We start from the raw sequence: 21,081 nt of genomic DNA, 5'->3' as shown, positions 1-21,081 counted from the left end.
TGGGCCCGTGAGCCACAACTACAGAGCCTGCGCGTCTGGAGCCTGTGCTCTGCAACGGGAGAGGCCGCGACAGTGAGAGGCCCGCGTACCGCGATGAAGACTGGCCCCCACTCACCGCAACTAGAGAAAGCCCTCGCACAGCAACGAAGACCCAACACAGCAAAAATAAATAAATTAATTAATTTTAAAAAATGTTATCCATCTAAACACTTTCTGCTTCAATGCAAAAAAAAGGAAGGATAGCATACTCTCCGCAGCTGTTTCCCATCCCAGAGCTGTATCACATCTCAGTATCCTTTTCTCCACATGGAGATTATTTTGAACCATCCAGGTGGTTTTGATCAAATTGTGTACATGTAGAATATTATTCTTAAGCTCCAATACAGCCCCACAGACACAAAGATTAACTTAAGCTGACTCAGGACATTTCAACTGTCAGGAGGTTAAGACAATATTTAAATTCATAATCTGCAGTACTTTGGGTTTGAGCTATGACCTGCAAGATACGACTTACTGACCAATAAGAAAGACTTCATCAAGCTGGACTGTCATTCTAGAAGTGTTTCCTTATACACAATTCCTAGGTGCTGAAGCATCATTTTTAAAAAGCTCTGCTTTGGGAAATCCATGTGAGGGATTGTGTTAAGCAACACAGGCAGATCCAGTTTGACGGGTGTGTGCCCTCTGCAGCTGTACAGGGCCTGTACCTGTCCACACTTGGTTTTGTGCTCTGCTGTCACTATCTTGAATTCTTACTACATTTTTAAACAAGGAACCTCGCATTTTTTTTGTGTGTGTGTGGTATGCGGGCCTCCCTCTGCCGTGGCCTCTCCCGTTGCGGAGCACAGGCTCCGGACGCGCAGGCCCAGCGGCCATGGCTCACGGGCCCAGCCGCTCCGCGGCATGTGGGATCCTCCCAGACCGGGGCGCGAACCCGGTACCCCTGCATCGGCAGGCGGACGCGCAACCACTGCGCCACCAGGGAGAAAGACTTCATCAAGCTGGACTGTCGTTCTAGAAGTGTTTCCTTATACACGATTCCTAGGTGCTGAAGCATCATTTTTAAAAAGCTCTGCTTTGGGAAATCAATGTGAGGGATTGTGTTAAGCAACACAGGCAGATCCAGTTTGACGGGTGTGTGACCTCGCATTTTTATTTTGCACAGGGAACCACAAATTATGTAGCTGGCCCTGATCACAGAGCTTGGAAAACTGTATGAAAATCTATCCCTCTGCTGTCAGGCATAGAGAGGTAGAGGATGGAGTGGAGCAGGTTTGAATAAAGGGATTCTCTGGCAAAGGAAATTCATTGCCTGTAGAATCTGAGATAATCTAGTCCAGTGGTTTTCAAGTGCCTGTGTTCAGTCCACACCTACCTGATTTTTACCTCTTTGTGGAAAAATAAGAACATGGACGAGGATGTTCTCAGTTTTTTGTAAAGGTAAATTTGTTCAGCTGAGAGGTCTGCTCTTTATTCTGAAATTAGATTAATCTTGCCACTTTTGGTCTAACGTTTTCTGTTTTGTAACATATTGGTAGCAGGTAGGAACTTTTTATTTTAAAGCACTTCTATAAAATAAAACTCGACCACTTCATTTCAGCCTAATGCTTCTTGACAACAAACAAACAAACAAAACGCTCCATCCTGTCCCTGTCTTCTGCTTTACCTTTACCTCTTTTTTTCTAATTCCAACCTCACTTTTCTCTTATTCTAATTATTCCCAATAGCAATGACACACAGTTCACAAATACTTGAACCTAATTTCTTAAGGTTGAGTAAAAGGTAATCAGAAATAAATTCACATGAATATTAGAACTTATAGGTAAATCCAAAGTGGAGGAGAGATTATCCTCCTGTAACCAGAGTACTTATAATTCTGTTTTATAAATCCATCCCCTTTTGTGTCGTAAAGGAAAGCAACAATTTTCATCTTGGTATCCCCAACACTTAGCATCGTGCATTAGGCTCAATAATCCTTCAATTGAATATATTGAAAATAAATTTAAAAAATATATATATATTATATTATTATATTATATCATATTATGTCATATTTAACTGGAAATGTCCCTGAAATGGAGGAGTGTCTCCATTCTATCACCACCTTCTTTGGTGGTTCCAACCCTTCCTGAGCCAAAGAGCAATGACCTTAAGAAGGGTTAATAAAGATGCATTGCATCTGTAGCAGGAAGTTAAAATTAGACATTTTCTCTGGTTCAGCTGGATCTAAGATACCCGATACTCACACATTTTGAAATGAGGTGTGGAACCACCAGATGGAGATTTGAGAAGCTGATGGTCAGGGACTGTTTTGTGACTCTTAGCTGAGCACCCACCGCCAGTTGATATAACAGTTTGGAGATTAGAGCAGGATTTTTAGAGAGAGCTGCTGGCATCCTGGGAATCTTGTCCTATCCCAACCCCCAACCTCACCTTAAATCTATGTATGGGTCTTCATTGGGACAACCCAGAGAGCTTGGGGAAACAATGGGTTAGACTTTGACTCAACCATGAGAAATCAAAGAGTAGGGAGAATCTGACACAGGGATACAAAGAGCTGCTATCTCGGGAGTGTGCTGAAACCTACAGGTCAAGGCATGTTTGTTTCTTGTTGGCAAAATGTGGCAGAGAGAGAGAGAGAGAGAGAGAGAGAGAGAGAGAGAGAGAGAGAGACCTGGCCTGAAAGGGTCTTGGATCTTGTCGAGGAGGGCTGTTTGGGGGAAATAACATGGCAGTGTATGTGAGGGCTGGTAAAGGAGCTACTAGGGCCCAGTGAGGAGATTTGCATTCACTCAAAATGAGGATACTGCAGAGGAGGGATCTCCAGTGAGGAGTGGACTACAAAGAACCTATAAAATATCCCACCTGACAAGAGGAAGACGTGGCTTTAAACACCTAACAAAATGCGGAGTGCTGATACCCACAGCTAAGATCCCTGGAACGTAGTACAGTGCCTTGAATAGATGGGAATCAGCGGATATTTGGTGAACACAAAGAATGTAAACTTGTTAGGCAAATATCACAGGGGTAATATCCAGCATGGTACAGATGAGAATGATGAGGTTCAGGTTAAGTGTGTTAAGTCAGGTTTATTCCTAGTTATGGCAGAATCTACTCGAGAGCACTGTTCTGAATAGGTGCTCAGAGCAGCACTGTACGGCCATTACCAGGTTTGTGATATAAAGCAACTAAGGGTTCATAAGAAGACTCCAAGGCAGTCTTTCCTGGGGTACTTGTATGTACCTGGTTATTCAGTTTATCCTTAGGTGAAGTCAAGCCTTTAATGGTGGCTACTGTGTGCCCGGCAGGATACAGGACACTGGTGGCTCAAATATAAATAAGACAATCCCTGACCTCAGGTAGCTTATGGTGTACAGATTAAAGGCAGTAATTGGTCATTTACTTAATATATAGCATGAGCTCAAGAAATACCAGTTCCAGTAATGCCACTGTGAAGTCAAGTGGTTGAACTCAGCTTCCCTACAGATTTTAAGGGTCCTCCAAACTACACTTAAGTATAGATTGCTACTTTTTGCCATCATCAGATTTTATTTCTTATTCTTTAACGATGATTGACTGAATATACTATTTTAAATAGAGTTACGTAGGTATTTCTATCAGTCTTTAATGTAATTAGAAATTAATATATATGGATATATTTTTTTCTACTGCCCTTTTCTTCCTGGCTTGTTAATATGTAATATTTTGCTTCTGTGCATTCAATCTCCATTTGATTTTCCTCCTAATGTAATTTACTACCTGCAGAAATATGACGCCCAGAAAATACAGGAGTGAAATGCCCATTAGCATAATGCCAGTATATCAACACATGTTTTAAAGGGTCTTCTAGCCCAAGCCTATTTCGTAGATGATGCATTCAACCATAATTTTCAGCCTTTAAAATTAGTCCTTCTCATAGATCTGGAGACAGCTCTCTTTTCACACAACTGTTATGAATATTGTGGTTTTCTAACCAAAGAGATGTGACAGTAATTTCTTAAGAAAGATTTGGGACATTGTGACTGGTCCAAACTAAAAATGAAAGAAGATGGAGAGAATAAACATAACCTCATGCCCTGTAAGTCTTCTGAGTGAAGACATGTCTGGAATTTATGCAGAGGGATAATTTACTTATTTCTTCATCGATTCACTTATTCGTGCAGTAAATATTTTTGGTGTGCACATACTGTGCAAGGCACTTGGTTGATGGATAAAGGAGATGTGCTTCCAGGCCCACCAGAGTGAACAGCAAAGTAAGAGAGACAGAAGAGAGAAAAGTAAACATGAACAAATGTATCATTAGACTTGGTGATAAATACCCTGAGAAGCAGATGAGCAGAGCACTAAAGAACAGCTTGAGTGGGGCTGGGAGGCAGGAGATGGGAGACAACCTACTTAGAATCATGGGGGATGGGGTTTCTGAGGAGAGTTAAAAAATGAGTAGCAACCAGCAACTCAGAGAGTCAGAGGAAATAGCATGTGCAAAGGCCCTGAGGCAGGAAAGAGCTTGGCGTGTTTGAGAACCTTGAAGGACACCAAGGGGACTGGCACATGAGCAAGAAGAATAGCCCACGACGAAGTAGGAGATGGAGAGATGCAGGGACTTACGGACCATGGAAAGCAGTTGAGAAATTCATCAGTTCACACTGGGGAGCTGTTCAGTTCTTCGGAGCAAGAGAATAGCCTATCTCCTTTAGGCTTAAAATGCTTGTTATGGCTGCTGCACGAATAGGAAGGAAAAAAAGGAAAGTCTAACAGGGGGACCAGTATGGAGGCTGTGGCAGTAATCCAGAGGGCTGGTGACTAGGGAGGTGGGAGTGGAGATGGAGAGAAGTGGAGAGGCTGAAGGTATAATTTGGGAAGGCAGAATGGAGAGAATGTGTTGATGAATTAGAATTGGAGAGTGTTGCAAAGGAAGGGAACCAATATAACTTCGAGTTTTCCGGCTTGAATAACTGTAGGTGTTGGTGCCATTTGCAAAGATGGAGAAGACAGGAAGGAAGGCTGAAGCAAATTTAGGAATCAAGAATTTGTTTAGGGACATGGTGAGTTTAAGATGTGCCACAGGTAATCGATAATGCCAAGTAGCTAGTTGTATATTTAAGTTTGCTGTTCTGGGGAAAGTTTGAGCTGGAGGTATAAATGTGGGAGTTTTTAGCATATAAATATTTCTTCCCGAGGGAATGGATGAGAACATCTAGGGAGATAGTGAACGTAAAGCGAAGGGAGGCCCAGCTCTGTTAGGCCCCTGGATATTCCAGAATTTAGGGTTGAAAGGGAAAAAAAAGGAACTCTTTAAGGAATAGTGAAAAAAAAGGAATATTAGAAGTATTGTGTGTCAGGGGCTCTAAGCTAGGATGTTTCAACATAGAGGGGCCGTTAAAAAAAAGTTGAGAACTTATACGTACCAGTGCATATCATGCTGAATATTTATATGGATGATGTTATATTATCCTTTTAATAACCCTTCAAGGTAAGTACAGTTATTAAACTCATTTTACAAATGAGTAAACTGTAGAGAGATTAAGCAATTTGCTCAAATTTTGGACGCAGGCTTCTAACTCCAGAGCCTTACCCTTTGTGCTATCCTCCTCTACAAACACATCCTGGGACTAAAAGACTAAAAAAGAGATGAAAACCAAAAAAAGTAACTTTTGACTGCATGAAATGATTGAAAACCTAAACGAGTTGTTCTGTGAGAGTGGTATTGGAGAGGGTTGTGCAGTGATGAAGAGATGAAGCCGAGTGCTGTGAAACAGAGACGGGACATCAAGAAATGGCATGGTAGCCTTAGGAAGAAAACAGCTTCTTGAAGGGATGAGACATTTTAGCACCTGGTTGAATGCTGGTGGGACTGGTTTAGCAAAGAGGGGGAGATTCATGACCAGGTTGGAAGCAGATAACCTAGGAGTAAAGTTGAGAAAGTGATGTAGGAGGAACATCGTCTGCCTTGCCTGCATCCCTTCCTGTGTGTGTAAAATAGAAACTTCCTTCCTTTCTGAAGGATTTAGAAGAGACCTTTGGCTCTCTGTATCTGTGCCTCTCCAAAGGAAGAAGAGCAACTTCTCAAACTGTGAAAAGGACTGCAGAGGTCTGGCCCCACCTCCTCTGCCTTCTGTCTTTGGGATGTGATGCCCACAGCATCTTTGTGAAGTTCTCTGAACATGGAGCAGCCTCACCAGGATACTGCTTCTCCAAGCTGCCAGCTTGTAATGGAGTCCTTGACTCCTGTCTTTATTTCTCAGTTGGTTCAGGATTTACAGAGGGAAGAGAGCAGTTAGTACATTAAAACCTCAGGTATAGAGAGAGGATGCTGTTGGATTCAGAGAACACATGGAGAGATTAGCTTTAACAAGAGGAGGACCATACCCTTTTCTGTAATAGGAAAAATGTTTTAAATAATAGGGAAAGAAATGTAGGTTTATAGAGTTGCCATTGGGAAGAAGACAGTGACTTCTTTAATGTAATTTTAAACATTTTATAGTATGTTTATCTGAAGAAAGTCTAAAATCCAACTTTGCTGTATTGGGGGCACACTTCATAGACCTCATGTGTTAAACCACTATTATCTGAACAAAAGAAAACTATAACAGATTCCCCAATGATCTTCAAACTGGGAGAGGGCACATGGTTGCCCTATTCTAGGGTAGCTACTTAGAGTCTACATAGGACAGTTTAAAAAAAATCCTTTTCAATCAGGAATACCCTCAATAATGCAGTCTTACACTTAAAAACAACAAGGCAGGGCTTCCCTGGTGGCGCAGTGGTTGAGAGTCCGCCTGCCGATGCAGGGGATGCAGGTTCATGCCCTGGTCCGGGAAGATCCCACATGCCGCGGAGCGGCTGGGCCCGTGAGCCATGGCCGCTGAGACTGTGCGTCTGGAGCCTGTGCTCCGCAACGGGAGAGGCCACAACGGTGAGAGGCCCGCGTACCGCAAAAAAAAAAAAAAAAACAAAATAAAATAATTTAAAAAAAACAACAAGGCATCATTTTCATTTGAAAATATTTAGGATGACAATAGGATGGGTTGGTTTAAAGAGGTAAAGAAACAATGGATTAAATGAAGTGATGTTTTCCATCAAGCTCCTGAATTAATATGTAAATAAGAGACCTATATTTTTGAACTTCTTTTCCTGTTTCTCATGTATTCATTTGGGGAAATTAAGACGGGAGATTTTTGTGCTACATTGGCATTTTAACTATAAACCATTGCGCTTTGGCCCAGAGTATTATTACCTGCAGAAGCTATCTTGATTAAGTTTGGAGTTGCCTTATGTTGTGCGTAAGCAAAACTGCATTTTAATCAGCTAGTACATACGCTTTATACGGATAGTTTGTAATAGGCCCTGTTAAAAATAGATTCCTTTAATCAGCAATGTTGGATAGAAGCCTAAAGTCTTAAAATAGTCTTATTTATTCTGATTTCCTTCTTCCTAAGATGAATAAACAGAATGCAATCGATGTGGCAATAGCATGTTACAAATCATTTCATCAAAGGTAATAAAATTAAATTCCATCTCTGTGAGTTATTACAGAAGACTGTTGAACATTTACAAGAATTTGACTTCCAAATCCTTCAAGCCCTAATCTTTGGATTTGCATAATGTGTTTCTACTTTCAGGATTTTCCAGTCAAAAGGCTTTGAAGTTCCAAGGCAAAAACTGAAATAAATTGGAAATCTGTGTAATTTCAAAGTGAATGCTTACAATATAATGGTATAATTGGAAAGTACATGGAAGGGGAAACTTAAAATTTTACTACTATTGACTTAATTTTTGGAAACTTGATAGTAGAAAGATAATATGCAAAATTCTTAATGAGTGATCAAAAATATAAAGTAGAACTTTCAAATCAATAAAATTATTTAATATTAGATTACTTTAAAACAGTAGATTCTGAACTTGAACCCCAGTTTTTGATTCCAGAGTCCTTGCTCTTTTCACTTCTTCATGCCACCACTGAAATTTTTTGCATGGGGTTGTCAATTTATCAAGACTACAGAGTGTATTTTTAGAAATTACAAAGCTGAATTTAGTGAAAAAAGAAGTGAAATACTGTTCAGATTTATCATACTACTGATAATGGAGGTGGAATAATTTCCTTTGTCTAAGCTTCAAAACATTACCATGATCGGATGGGAAAGAGGCTATATTACGTGAATGTACTAAATTGATTATTATATCCGCTCCCAAACTGTCCAAAGTTACTTATTCTCTTAGTTTGTTTTCATGGATTTTATACATGAACTTGCTTGCATTTTTGTGTTATCTCTTGTGGCTTTTTCCCATGATGAAACCACTCATTCATTTAACTATTTATGACGTGCCTTCTCTATGCCAAGAACTATGCTAAGTCCTAGGAATGAAATGGTGAACAGACTGAATTTCTGTGAATGCAGGAATTCAGTTGATTTGGTGCTTAGTATTCCTGATGAAAAATGCTTCTCTCCAACCTCTTTTCTCTGGGCTGGCATAAGCATGGGGATATAAATAAACCAGCTGGCAAACTTGAAGGACTTGGATGTCCTTTTCATGAAAGGTCAATAAGAAAGGCTAACCTTTTACATTAGGATTTACATTAGGATTCATTGAACTCTGTAGAGGCAGATTGGTTTTGGATTTAATTTCTAGTATTTTTGTTACAAAATTAGGTATGATGGTAATGAATTCATGTATGCTTCTATATGGTTGATATTATGTACACTGGCCTTGCTCTTCACAGAGTTGAATTCAATTGCATTTAACAAGAGAATTTCTAGCAAACCATTTCTACATATCATTGCACCTGTGGCTCAATTCTTGAATTTTCTGTGCTCTGAATCTCCAAGATAGGAAAGTGTAAATCTCTTAGAATGAATACAGGGCTAGAAACATAACAAGGTCTCTAGTTTTGGTGTCCCATTAACTGTTCCAATACCAGTTTGTACTCCCAAATGATAATTCTGTTGAAACTTTTTGCATTGGTTTGGAATTGTAAAAGAAGACTGTAATTCCTGATCCCATGTTAATGATATTTTCTGTCTTAATCCTTGTGTTTAGGAGCACAGAGAATAGATTGGCCACAGCAATTATAGAGCAGGCTGTAATTGGCATACCCCATACCCCAAGGGAGTGTTTTCTTGTTTTAATGCATAGGTTTCCAATCTGTCATTTCTTCTGCTTGGACTTCTGAATATGCTTGTTTTTTGATGGTTTTGTGGTTTGTTTTTAGCTGCTGATTTTTAGTCAAACTTTACAGCAGGGGTAACAAAAGCCCTTAATTTTGCAGTGTGAAAATTCTTTAGGCATTCACTCTCAAAAGCTCTTTTTGAGTGACTTGACATTTTTGCAGCGCACAGTATCCAACTTCGAAAATCTACGTTCTCAGCAGCTTTACTACTTTAAAAAATATCCTTACATTAGCTCTTTTAGGAAGCAAGGAGACAGCTTTGCTAACAGTAATGAGTTGTGCAAATCACAGATGGTCTCTGGTTGGAAATTACTGGAAAGGACTACAAGCATTGAGTCTTTGGGGCATAGCCATTCACGTGCATCCATGTATGTATGTGTACATGTACATTTGTGTAAGTGTACAACAAATAAATGGGGCAAAGAGGGAATTTGTATAGCTGCTACTGGTACTGCAGAGTTCTGTGGAATTTTACAAAGTACTTTCATTGAAATTAACGCATTTTCTCTTCACAGTAACTCCCTTGGGTCAAGTAGGCAGATAGCCTGAATGCCACCATTGTGGGTAAGAAAGTAGAGACCCAGACAGTCCATGTTCTTGTCCAAAGTCACATGACTGATGAGTGTCAGAGCTGAAATTTATCTGTGTCTCCTAATTCTAAAGTATGGCTTTTTGGTCAAAATGTCCTGGTTGGATTCCAGCTTCCCTAATTTTTAGCCTCCCAACCAAACTTTTCCTATGCCCTAGGGAATATTCCCCTTATACTGTAGTAGATTTTCCCAACTGTTGCTATTATTGCTATGGGCATCCTAATACTATATAGTAAATGATTAAGAGAAAGTTCATGTTTTTCCCCAGATAGCTACAGAGCTCAGGAGCATATCCAATTAGTTATCATAAATGTACGATTTAAATTCACTTGATGGGAGAAGCAATCCCAGTTAAGAACTCAGGTTAAATGAATTTTTTTTTCTTATGTATTTAAGTCATAACAGGGTTTAGTTTAGGCTTAAGGTAGAGTTCTATTATGCAGTATTCAAACAAGTTAACAAAACTGTTAAAAGATGCAGAGCATGATAGGCAGAGAAAGATGAAAAGCATTGCTTAGCTATGACTTGGAGGGAAGATGATTGAAAGGTGGAGTTAGTGGGAAGGTGAAAATCCCCACAATGTGAGAGGGAAAGGGAAGGTAAGACCAAAAGAGTATGACAGGTAATAAACCAGATTAATAAACATCTAAATGTGAAGATGCTTAGAGAAAGCTTCTCCATGGTGAAAGCCATTGAAATAGAGGATTGACCCACATCTTGGGGAGAAGTCCTGTGTGGTGAGCAGCTTAAAGCCACATTCACTCACTGTCGGCACAAGTTCTGGGCTCCAGGTGTCCATTAAATCCTTTAAGCCAGAAGATTCATGCATTCTACTCCGTGATTTTGAAAATGAGTGGAAGATTTCTTATGTTTCTGGTAAAGTCGAAATAAGTTAGGCAAGAATAAAATTTAGCTGATGACTATAAGATTAATTCTGTTTAAATTGGTTGGAATTGAAAGTTTTCTGCCATTCCTTTTTTTTCTCTAGTTCCTGTGACCTCACATTTCATCATCCGCCTGCAGGGCTTCTCCTGCTCCTTGGAGAACTGGTTGAAATCGGCATGAACCCTATTTTTACAGAGTAGGAGAGGCAAAAACCCTCCTCACGCTTGCTTTCTAGTTCTTGTCCTTACCTCCTCCTGATTCCTTGGTCTCTACCTCTGCTTACGAGTTTGCTAATTTAGGTCAACTCCACACAGATTAAAAATATGTATAACTCAAGTGAACTATCCAATGGATTCAGTTGTTTTCCAAAAGATTTGGGGGCTCTCACAGGAAAAATATCACATTACACACCACCCAAAGGACTCCCATTTAGTGTGTCTCCTCTTGTTATCTTCCACTCCTTCACCAAAATCCACACCCCAGAAAAGGTGAAGCCCCCTACAGAATGTAATGTAATCTCTGTAGGCTCAATGTTTAAAGTTGTGCAGTAGGGAAGGATCCTAAGAAACTGATATAATTTCCTCAGCATTCATAGAAGTTTGAACAAAATTGTATCCCCTTACATCATCATAAAGAGATTGGAACTTGCATCCTGTGCAGCTGCTATGCTAGGTACTTTCCCATAGGATGTTGACTTAGTTCTCAGAACCTTCCTGGGTATGTTTTATCCCCATTTTATAGATGAGGAAACTGAGTCTCAGAGAAGTGTCCAACATTGTTCCCATGCTGAAAGGAGGGAGTGGGATATATGTTTGGAGGAGTAGGAAGAGTTCTTCTTTTTTGTTCAAGAACAGAGGAACAAGAAAAGGCAAAGATTATGAAACACCAGACAGTCTGCCTATCAGAGCCATGCCAAGAGGGATGGCTCCTTCTATGCATTTCTTTCTCCCCATCTAAGATGTTGACACTTATTTTCCTTTGGAAATGCAAAGCACACTAAACAAAGATCCTTTCGGTGCCTATCAAGGGCTTATTTTTGTCTCTATTTGTAGTGCTTCATTTGTCATCAATGGGTATTTTATCTCACGTACAACTACATAGGCCATTGTGCTATATTTACATTTGTTTAACACATTTAATTAAGAACATTGTTAAAAATGTAAGACTTCCCCTTTCATGAAATTTGGAAATTGAAGGTAGCATTTAGCAGGTTTCCTTGTCAACCACAGTAGAGTCATTTTTAGAATCTTTAAAGGAGTAATTCAATTACCCACACAGTTCTGCTTTCTAAGATCGTGCAAATGGAAGTCTTTTCTTAAGCAAGCCCACAAAGCTACTAGCCGTATTCCAGACTCCAGCAACAACGTGAAAACATGATACCTTTCAAGTCTTGATTGGGAAGAGTGTCTGTTGGGGAAGGGCGGAAAGAAGAGGGAAAATACAGAAAGGCTGTTGGCTGCTTGCCTTTGTCCTTTGCTCATTCCAAAGAGGCTATAAAAGGAGTTGTGGGACACTTAGGTGTTTGAAGTGTTGGAGAGCTTCATTAATTATAGTATCTAGCCCTTTATCAAACATAAGATCCATTGTTGATATCCTCCAATGGGACACATAAATTTAGTAACTCTGATCAATTCTAAAACAGACCAACATAAGATATAAACCATTTCTGGTGATGAAATAGTCTGCTATGTGAATTAGAAATAAACTTTGTCACATTTACATTTTGAAAATAATCTTTGTTGAGAACTAGAGAGCAGCTGAATTTCTTTCAGTAAAATTTAGCACTTTTCCTTTCAATCCCTCCTCCTCTGCACCCCCCTCCCCGCAGAAAACTTGCTATATACTGAAACTCAAATTTAATTTGGAAATAAAGTTTATAGGATGAACTCTAGAAAATTAACCTTTTTGTAAGTGAAAACGGTCAAATATTGGTGATTTCTTAGAGTTTGTAGGGTTCAGTGTAATGTTTTTAGTATAGTCTAAGTCTTTGTGTCTAGGTGCAGTTTTCGGAAAGCCGCGTTGGGACAAATTAACGTTGCTGCTTTGGTGACCCCCAGCTTATTTCTTAACTTCTTATTAATCTTAATGCCTTCTTGAGCTGCATATAGTACTACCGTAACTTGTAGTTCCAGTCTACAAACTCCAGACTAAGACAAGAATGATGTTATTGGAAGACCAAGGCATTAATAAATACATAACCCTGTACAAAGTAAACCCTTGTTTCCTTAAGTATGTTGTACCTTATGACATACTTGGTTGTATGTCGATTTGTATGTTGTAGGTGATTTTTGGTGGTGATTCCTTGAAGGACATTGCATGCAGTCTGCTTAAGTTGGAAATACAGCCTTCAACCTAATTTCAACAAAGCAACCAAAGTGATTCTTTTAAAATACAGTCATCGTGCCGTTTCTCCTTTGCTCACATCCTCTCCTGGCCTCATTCTTGAATGACCTTGAAGCTCTGTATAATCCGTCCTCTGTCCCCTGCTCCCCAGCACCATCTTGTTGACCTCATCTGTTTCTCTTCCCCTCCCTTTTTCTGTTCGAGCCACTTTGTTCCTCTAACACACAAAAAAACTGGTTCCCCCTTTGCTGAAATGCTGCTCCCCAGATATGCTCGTGGCTCCTCCTTTCAGGTCTCTTCTCAAAAGTCTGATGGTGTGAGAGCACTGCCTTGGCTCTCCTTTATATAATAGTATGCATGTACACCTCTGTTCGCTCTCCCGTTTACTCTGCTTTATTTTAATCCACAGTACTTTCTGCCACCTGATTTGTTATCTATTGGTTTCTTTCTTTGCTTATTACTTGTCTCCCTCTATAAGAATGAGGATTCCATGATGGCAGGTATTTTGCCTCTTTTGCTCACTGTGTATCCGTGGTACCCAGTAGAGTGCCTGGTGCAGAGTAGCCATTCAAGGAATGAATGAATAGTCCCTTTCAGTTCATGAAAAGCAGGGGGATGGGGTTAGGGAATAGCCATCGCCAGCGAGGAAAGGATCCTTTTTTAGATTCACTCTACTCTGGCCATCTTTGGGAGGCTAGAGGCCAAGACTTTCATTCTGTTTCTTTCTACGGTCACCTTTTTGTAGCAAGCAGCCATTCAGTAACTATATGTAATCTTCATTGTAAATGAATAAGTTAAAATTTCAGTCAGTTTCAGATGGAGACCTTTTATTGGAGTATGTGGTATACTCAGAAAAGATGCAAAAACCATAGATCATTAGATTTTCACAAAGTAAATACATCCTGGAACCGAGAACCCAGATCAGGAAAGAAAATAGTACCGGAATCCCAGAAAGCCCTTCATGTCTCTATCAATGTAATGACTCCCCAGCAGTTATCCTACCCACACTTTTAATATCATAGGTTGTTTTGCTTCTATCTGAACTTTATATAAACGGAATCCTACAGCCTGTGCCTTTATGTATCTGTCTCCTTTTCTCAACATTATTTTTATGAAAACCATCCATATTGTTGCAAGTAATTGTCGTTTGTTCATTTCCATTGCTGTATAAAATTCCACTCTGTAAGTATTATCATAACTCACTTATGCATTTCTACTGTTGGTAAGACATTTGGGCTGTTTTTGATAGTTGTGTCTTATAGATAGTGCTTCTGTGAACACTCTCAACTGGCTCTTTTGGTGAGCACGCCTATATTTGTGTAGGATAAATTCTAAGAATAGAATTGGTGAGTCAAAAGATGCATGCCTGCAGCTAAGCAGGCATTTGCCCAAAGTGGTCTCTACCATCAGTGTCCCAGATTTCCAGTTGCTCCTTATCACCATACTTCATGCCATGTCTTTGACATTTTAGCCCTTTTTGTAGATCTATTCATGAGTGCAATGTGGTCTTAGTTTGTATTTCTCATGACTAGTGCTCTTGAGCACTTGTTAATATATTTGTTGGCAATTTGGATAAAGCGAGTCAATTTTCATGAATATTAAGTAGGTAACATAGGTGGTATGTGAAGATGGCAGATATCCTACAGGTGATAATTAAATGACTAAAATTGAGTAAACACTGCTTTCATTAAAGAATCGTCTACTAATTGATATATTCTATTTCTTTAACAAAGCTTTTGCTCTGGTAAATTCAATTTAATGAATGCTTATTGAGAGCTCATTATGAATAACCTCCTATGCAGAATGGTGTCAGGCCACCACGGTCTATGTCATTGAAAGCTGCCCAAGAGGAGACCACATCTAAGCCGAGTCTAGAAGCAGGAGCAGGGTCTGACCGTGGGGCAGAAAGTGGAAGCTAATGTACTGGAAAAGCTTGAATAAAACCTGTAGGTGTGAAGGTGTATGAAACTTTCAGGAAATTCCAAATTTGCAGCTGTGACTACCACAACTGATAAAGAAAACTGCCAACTAGCTTTTTGTAGGGAATTAAGACTTGAAAAATGACACTTAACATTAGCCTCCAGAAGAACCAAGGGGCCTAGAGTAAGCTGGGCTTTAGGGTTCCGTTAAATTACAAGTATCAAGTTGTGTAGCTTGAAGTATTTGAATTTAACTCATATCATTTACCAATTATTCTTATACCAAGAGAAATGTTCTCGTGCTTACCTGGCCTTTTGCTTTCCATGTTAGGCCTGATGTCAGCTCTCTAAAATGCAGGAGTGAGCAATACATTTATTGTCATTGAGAGTATCTGGAGAAACAGTATATACGCTATAATTTTTCCAGCTAAGATGCTGTTACCGATGAAACAGAAAAGCACTGGCAGCCTCTAGTTATACAGATAGGTATTTCATTATTCTTTTCTGGGTTGCAATTATTTATTTCTAACTAATGTTTTACATTAGCACTAAAAAACGCTCCTTTCAAAACTACAAGCAATAGTCAAATGCATTTTCTTTGTCTGAAGTTACATTTTATTTGCTATTCAAAAAATAAAGGTCTTTTTTTATCACCTTACATTTTAATATATTTTAGTGAAACCTTTCAGAATGATTAGACAGAAGATTTTCTGCCCCACTAGTTTCAAGAATATTTGAAGAATTTAAAATACTGTAGGGAAGGTCTGTAATTTCTGAATATACCTTGTTCTCTTTCAAGGCCAAGTATAACTCAGTTGTTGAAAGAAATTATGGTGGAGATAAATGTGAAGAAAGTGTGTCTTTCTCTAGAGTCAGTAATTACAGCCTGTGGTATTCTTTACCTGTAGGTTGAAGAAAAAGTCCCAGTCGGTGGATATTAGTGCTCCAGGGTTCAACCCTTTGGCTGGTGCAGGAAAACAAACGCCACAAGCCAGTAAACCCACCACACCCAAGACGCCCATCATTGAAGAAGCGCAGAACAACGCAGAAAATTCCCAGAAGCATCCTTCCCGAAGGAGTGAGCTGAAGAGGTTCTACACCATTGGTGAGTACCACGATTTATGCAAGTGGATAGACGGGGTCTATCCAAACAGCACAGTGAATGTGTGGGGCTGTGGTTAAATGCCCCTTGTTTATATGATGTGTACAGTCCTCCCTCAGTATCCACGGGGATTGGTTCCAGGACCCTTCAGGGACACCAAAATCCAAGGATGCTCAAGTCCCTTATCTAAAATTGCATAGTATTTGCATAGAATCTACACACATCCTCCCATATACTTTAAATCATCTCTAGGTTACTTATATTACCGAGTAGGATGTAAATGCTATGTAAATAGTACTGGACGTGCAGAAAATTCAAGTTTTGCTTTTTTGGAACTTTCTGGATTTTCTCCCCCAAATATCTTCAGTTCTTGGTTGGTTGAATATGTGGATGTGGAACCTGCAGATACAAAGGGCCGACTGTATATCTTTCTGATGGTTTATGTGGACATCTTCTCATACAGTCTAACATGGAGTTGGAAAAATACTGCACACCTTCAGCAAAGTTAAGTAGGAGAGTAGGCCTGAGGACCTTCTATATCCTGTCTAAGAGAAGTAAATTACATATATATGGTTTTCTAAGTTTTAAGCTTATGTGCTACTAGTTTCATTTTTGCCAGTCTTTAGCCAGGTGCCGTTTTTGTTTTTCGGTTTTTGCTCTTTGCATACTCCCTCCAGGCTTTCAAGTGGCTGACCGTGTTCTGTCAGGTTGTTGAGACAGTGGTTGATGTCAGCCTGTAACTAACAAAGCCACTAAGAAAATAGAAAATTATTACGTTCTGAGGAAGGACAAATTATGTTGTAGGTCCGTTTTTACCTTGCACATTAATTCACATTGGAGAGATTGAATCACATCCAGATCCCAATGTATGACAGGGTAGTAGGCTGTGGATAGGGTCTTGCAGACATTATGCCCCCTTTTTCCCAGGTAGAATAGTATCCTGTAATTTTGAACGTTAACACTTAATTGGAGTGTTAGAGGTAATCAATTCAAATAAGTTGAATTACCAGCTCTTATGTACCAATATTTGTTCATCATGTCTTTGGCCTTGATTTTTAACTCACAATAACAATTTTCAGTGTTTTAGGTCTAATTGAGAGAAAAGTTGCTAAACATGTGTATGGTAGAGGTGATGCGTAGGGGAGATGAATCTACCAGGAAGAAGATGGAGGCTTCGGTGTTGCTTATTATTTCATTTGGAGAGATTTGGTCATCACCAAAATCCTTAACAGTAGACGCTGTTGGCTTAATGGCTTTACTAAAGTTACATCAAAGCAGTCATGTTTTTCTTGGTATCCAGCACCCCGCCACCCCATTATGGGATGTTTGGAATTTTTTCTCAGATATTTTAGTGTCTCTGTCTAGAAATGTAATCAGATCAGATTTCTAGTTCTGATTCCCATACCAATTTTCTGTGTGACTTTGTCCAGTCATTCTCCTGTGTCTTTGGGTTAAATTACTTCCTTCACACTTGAAGAGATGCCTCCATGTATGTCTAGTAGTATTTCAGGATTTGGCTCCTAAAACCATGCTTTCCCTTCCTACCATTTTATATCTTCTTCCTATATCTACTCTCAGGTTTCCTTTTTTCCGGATGAAGATGTTAAAGTCTTATTTTTTTTTATTTTATTTATTTATTTTTTTTTGCGGTACACGGGCCTCTCACTGACGCGGCCTCTCCCGTTGCAGAGCACAGGCTCCGGACGCGCAGGCTCAGCGGCCGTGGCTCATGGGCCCAGCCGCTCCGCGGCATGTGGAATCTTCCCGAACCGGGGCACAAACCCGTGTCCCCTGCATCGGCAGGCGGACTGTCAACCACTGCGCCACCAGGGAAGCCCTTAAAGTCTTATTTTTTAATAGGCAACAAGCATGGTGTCTTTGAGGATGTCAGTGGTCAGCTATAATGAGAATTGATGTAAGAGAGTGTAGACAGGTACATATTTCCATTTTTAAAACTTATGATAGCAGAGTTCTAAAAATCAATCAACTAGAAAAGCCCGTGACGTTTACATAACTGCTTCTCTCTCCATTTTCCAATGTCCTCTCCTCCCACCCTTCAACATGTCCACTACCATCTACTGCTTTTCTGATTTATTAACTGGATAAGAAGACAGTATTTTGCCTTCAGAAAATGAAGTTTATCTTATAAACTCAATATTCCTTAAAGATGAGAAAATGAGGGTAAAACATTGACCCCCAGCTTGGCCAATGTAAATAAACAACTAAGCCTGAAAAGTAGAATTCTAAATGGTGAGTTTGGATTGCAGAAAGATGAACTATCAGTTATTTTAAATAGTCCTACAACTAGTGAATGTTTAATTTTTGGATTTGCAACAGTTTGATTCATAAGCAATGTCAGTGGCATGTCTATATGTTAAAATAGACCTGGAGACATTTTCAAGGCTGAAATATTAGCAACCACGTAATCACGTATATTGAAAGATCATTTCACAAAACAAGCCTATTTCAGCATCCCTTAGTAAATGTATTGGTAATAAAGACAACAACAATTATAATTGCCATTTATTGGTAATTCCAAATACTAGGCACACGTTAAGCTCCTTTCTTCTTTCTCAGTTGATCCTCACAACTCTTGTAAAAAAATACTCTCTATTTTTTTAGATGAGGGATAGAACCTTAAAGAAATTAAGGAAAAAACTGTGAGCCAGAGATAGCCTGAAATTAACCTTCTTGTGACATTTTAGAGTCTGCCTTCTATGTCACTCGGAAGGATACCATCCCCGTCTAGAGAGGTGAGCCCGAGGAGTTTCTCTGAGTGATACAGTGGAGTGACATTTTTACTGAAATCCCCAGAAAATTTCACTTAAGGAAACCATGCCAACTAACCCATCCACCCGCCAATATGCCCTTTCATTTAAAGATATCTTTCAATGTCTCAATTTATAGCTCACACAACTGGAAAAACCTGGGAGCCCTCTTGTGGCCAAGTTACTACTACATTTAAATTTAGCAATGAAGTGCAGTACTATATTTAAGTAATCATTCTGGGAATTGAAGAATTTTTAAATTAAAAAAAAGAACTAGAAAATTTTGGAGTTATTTAAATGTCTCTTAGTGGCTAATGAGTGGCTGCAGTAGCTTCTCTAGAAATTTCTTTTGATCTCACAGCTTTTATCCCTCATGCACTTATGTACAGGATGCACTTCCTATTGAAAGAACTCTAGGAAATAGAAATGATTGCCTCCTTGTATAGACAATAGATTTAGGTCCTTAATTATTCCTAATAACAGAAACATGTTAAACCAATTATAGCAGCAAAAAAAAAAAAAATGGCACGGCATAAGCTCATTACTTTTTATAGGAAAACAATCCATCTTATAAGAAGTATAGTAAAATTTCATTGTTTTCATATAAGCAGAGGAAAAGCTGTTCTCTATTGGTGTGAGATATATGAATCTTCAGCTAAATTAAAAGGAGAGTAACCACTATATCAGGACGGTGGCTAAAGAAAGAGTTTGTTCTGTGCTGCTTTTGTCACCAATTGTATAATCTTGCACAGTTATTTACCATCACTTGACCTTAACCTTCTCATCTGGACAGTGATAGATTTAGACTAAATCAGTCTTTCTGAGTATTTTTTCTTGCTCACTTTTTATTATACAGTTGACCGTATGAAGTACTGTATACGCTTTCTATTGCTGTGAAACAAATTACCACAAACTTAGCTGTTTAAAACAACACCCATTTATCAGCTCACAGCTGTGTAGGTCAGAAATCCACAAAACATGACTATATTTTCTGCTCGGGGTATCTACGAGGCTAAAATCAAGGTGTTAGCTGGGCTGAGTTCTTGTCTGGAGGTTGGTTCAGCTAGGGAAAAGTATGCTTCCAAGTTCATTCCTTTTGTTGGCAGAATTCAGTTCCTTGAAGTGGTAGGTCTGAGGTCCCCGTTTCCTGGTTGGCTGTCAACTGGGGCTCACTCTTAGCTTTCAGAGGCTACTCTCTTCTCTTGCCATGTGGCCTCTTGCATCTTCAAACCAGTAACTGCATGTCCAATCCTTCTCTTATGAATCTCTAACTTCCTCTCCTTGGGCTAGCCAAGAAAGCTCTCTGCTTTAAACGGCTTATGTAATTAGGTCAGGGCCACCCAGATGATCTCCCTGTTTTAAAGTCAACAAAACCTAATCATGGGAGTAATGTCCATCATCTTCACAGGCCTGGGGATCACACACGTGTGTACATTACAGGGGTGAGGAATCTTGGAGACCTTCTTAATATTCTGCCTAACACATTTTACACCACTTACCCAGTGCACACTCAGCCACCAACATGGCTGAAAAAAATTTCCTGAGAACATTTCCTTACTATCCATTCTGATCGTTATTTTCATTTTTTTAAAATGCAATCTCTGGCTTCCCTGGTGGCGCAGTGGTGGAGAGTCTGCCTGCCGATGCAGGGGACACGGGGTTCGTGCCCCGGTCCGGGAAGATCCCACATTCCGCGGAGCGGCTGGGCCCGTGAGCCACGGCCGCTGAGCCTGCGCGTCCCGAGCCTGTGCTCCGCAACGGGAGAGGCCACAACGGTGAGAGGCCCGCGTACCGCAAAAAAATAAAAATAAAAAAAATAAATGCAATCTCAACACACTAAATTGACTACATGGTCTGTTAATGAGTTGTGACTTACAACTGGACTAGATATTTGAAGTCCTTCAGGTACTTAAAATTCTATTATTATTTTTAAATAAAAGTGTTAATTAGAGCTAGAATAATATAATATTAAATTAGTGGACTAGCTCTAATGGGTAAACAGATGAAAACAAAATAGAATTGTTTCCAACTCCAATTTTTGTTTGTGCTAAATAAAACTACTTGAGTTTAACGATGTGTATAAGAAACCTATATGCTTCAGAAACACAGTCCCTACTTAAAGATGGAAGAAGAAACCAAGTAGTAGACTCATATTTTTAATACTCCATGTATTCTCTCCGTTTAATTTAGAGAACTACATGTAAGGACTTCTGAAAAGAGTTGTAAAGCAGATGTAGAGATAGTGAAGAAGACTGGGCATGCAGGATCCAGAAGGGTCCCAGCGCTCCCTAAGCTGGGCTTGTAA

General features: G+C 39.5%; 1 protein-coding gene across 6 annotated transcripts in view; it reads left to right on the top strand.

The window, feature by feature from the left end:
- OXR1 (oxidation resistance 1) overlaps positions 1–21,081 on the top strand; it is a 468,745-nt gene that overhangs the window by 204,231 nt on the left and 243,433 nt on the right. For all 6 annotated transcript variants that reach the window (XM_024129823.3, XM_024129824.3, XM_024129821.3 and 3 more), the window contains one exon: positions 15,815–16,011. In XM_024129823.3, coding sequence (XP_023985591.1) covers positions 15,815–16,011 — 197 coding nt within the window. The remainder of the gene's footprint in view (positions 1–15,814; positions 16,012–21,081) is intronic.

Source organism: Physeter macrocephalus, chromosome 15 (genome assembly GCF_002837175.3).
Source record: "Physeter macrocephalus isolate SW-GA chromosome 15, ASM283717v5, whole genome shotgun sequence".
Classification (NCBI taxonomy): Eukaryota; Metazoa; Chordata; class Mammalia; order Artiodactyla; family Physeteridae; genus Physeter; species Physeter macrocephalus.
Note: the sequence above shows the minus strand (reverse complement) of the source record. Positions and strands in the feature narration are given on the sequence as shown.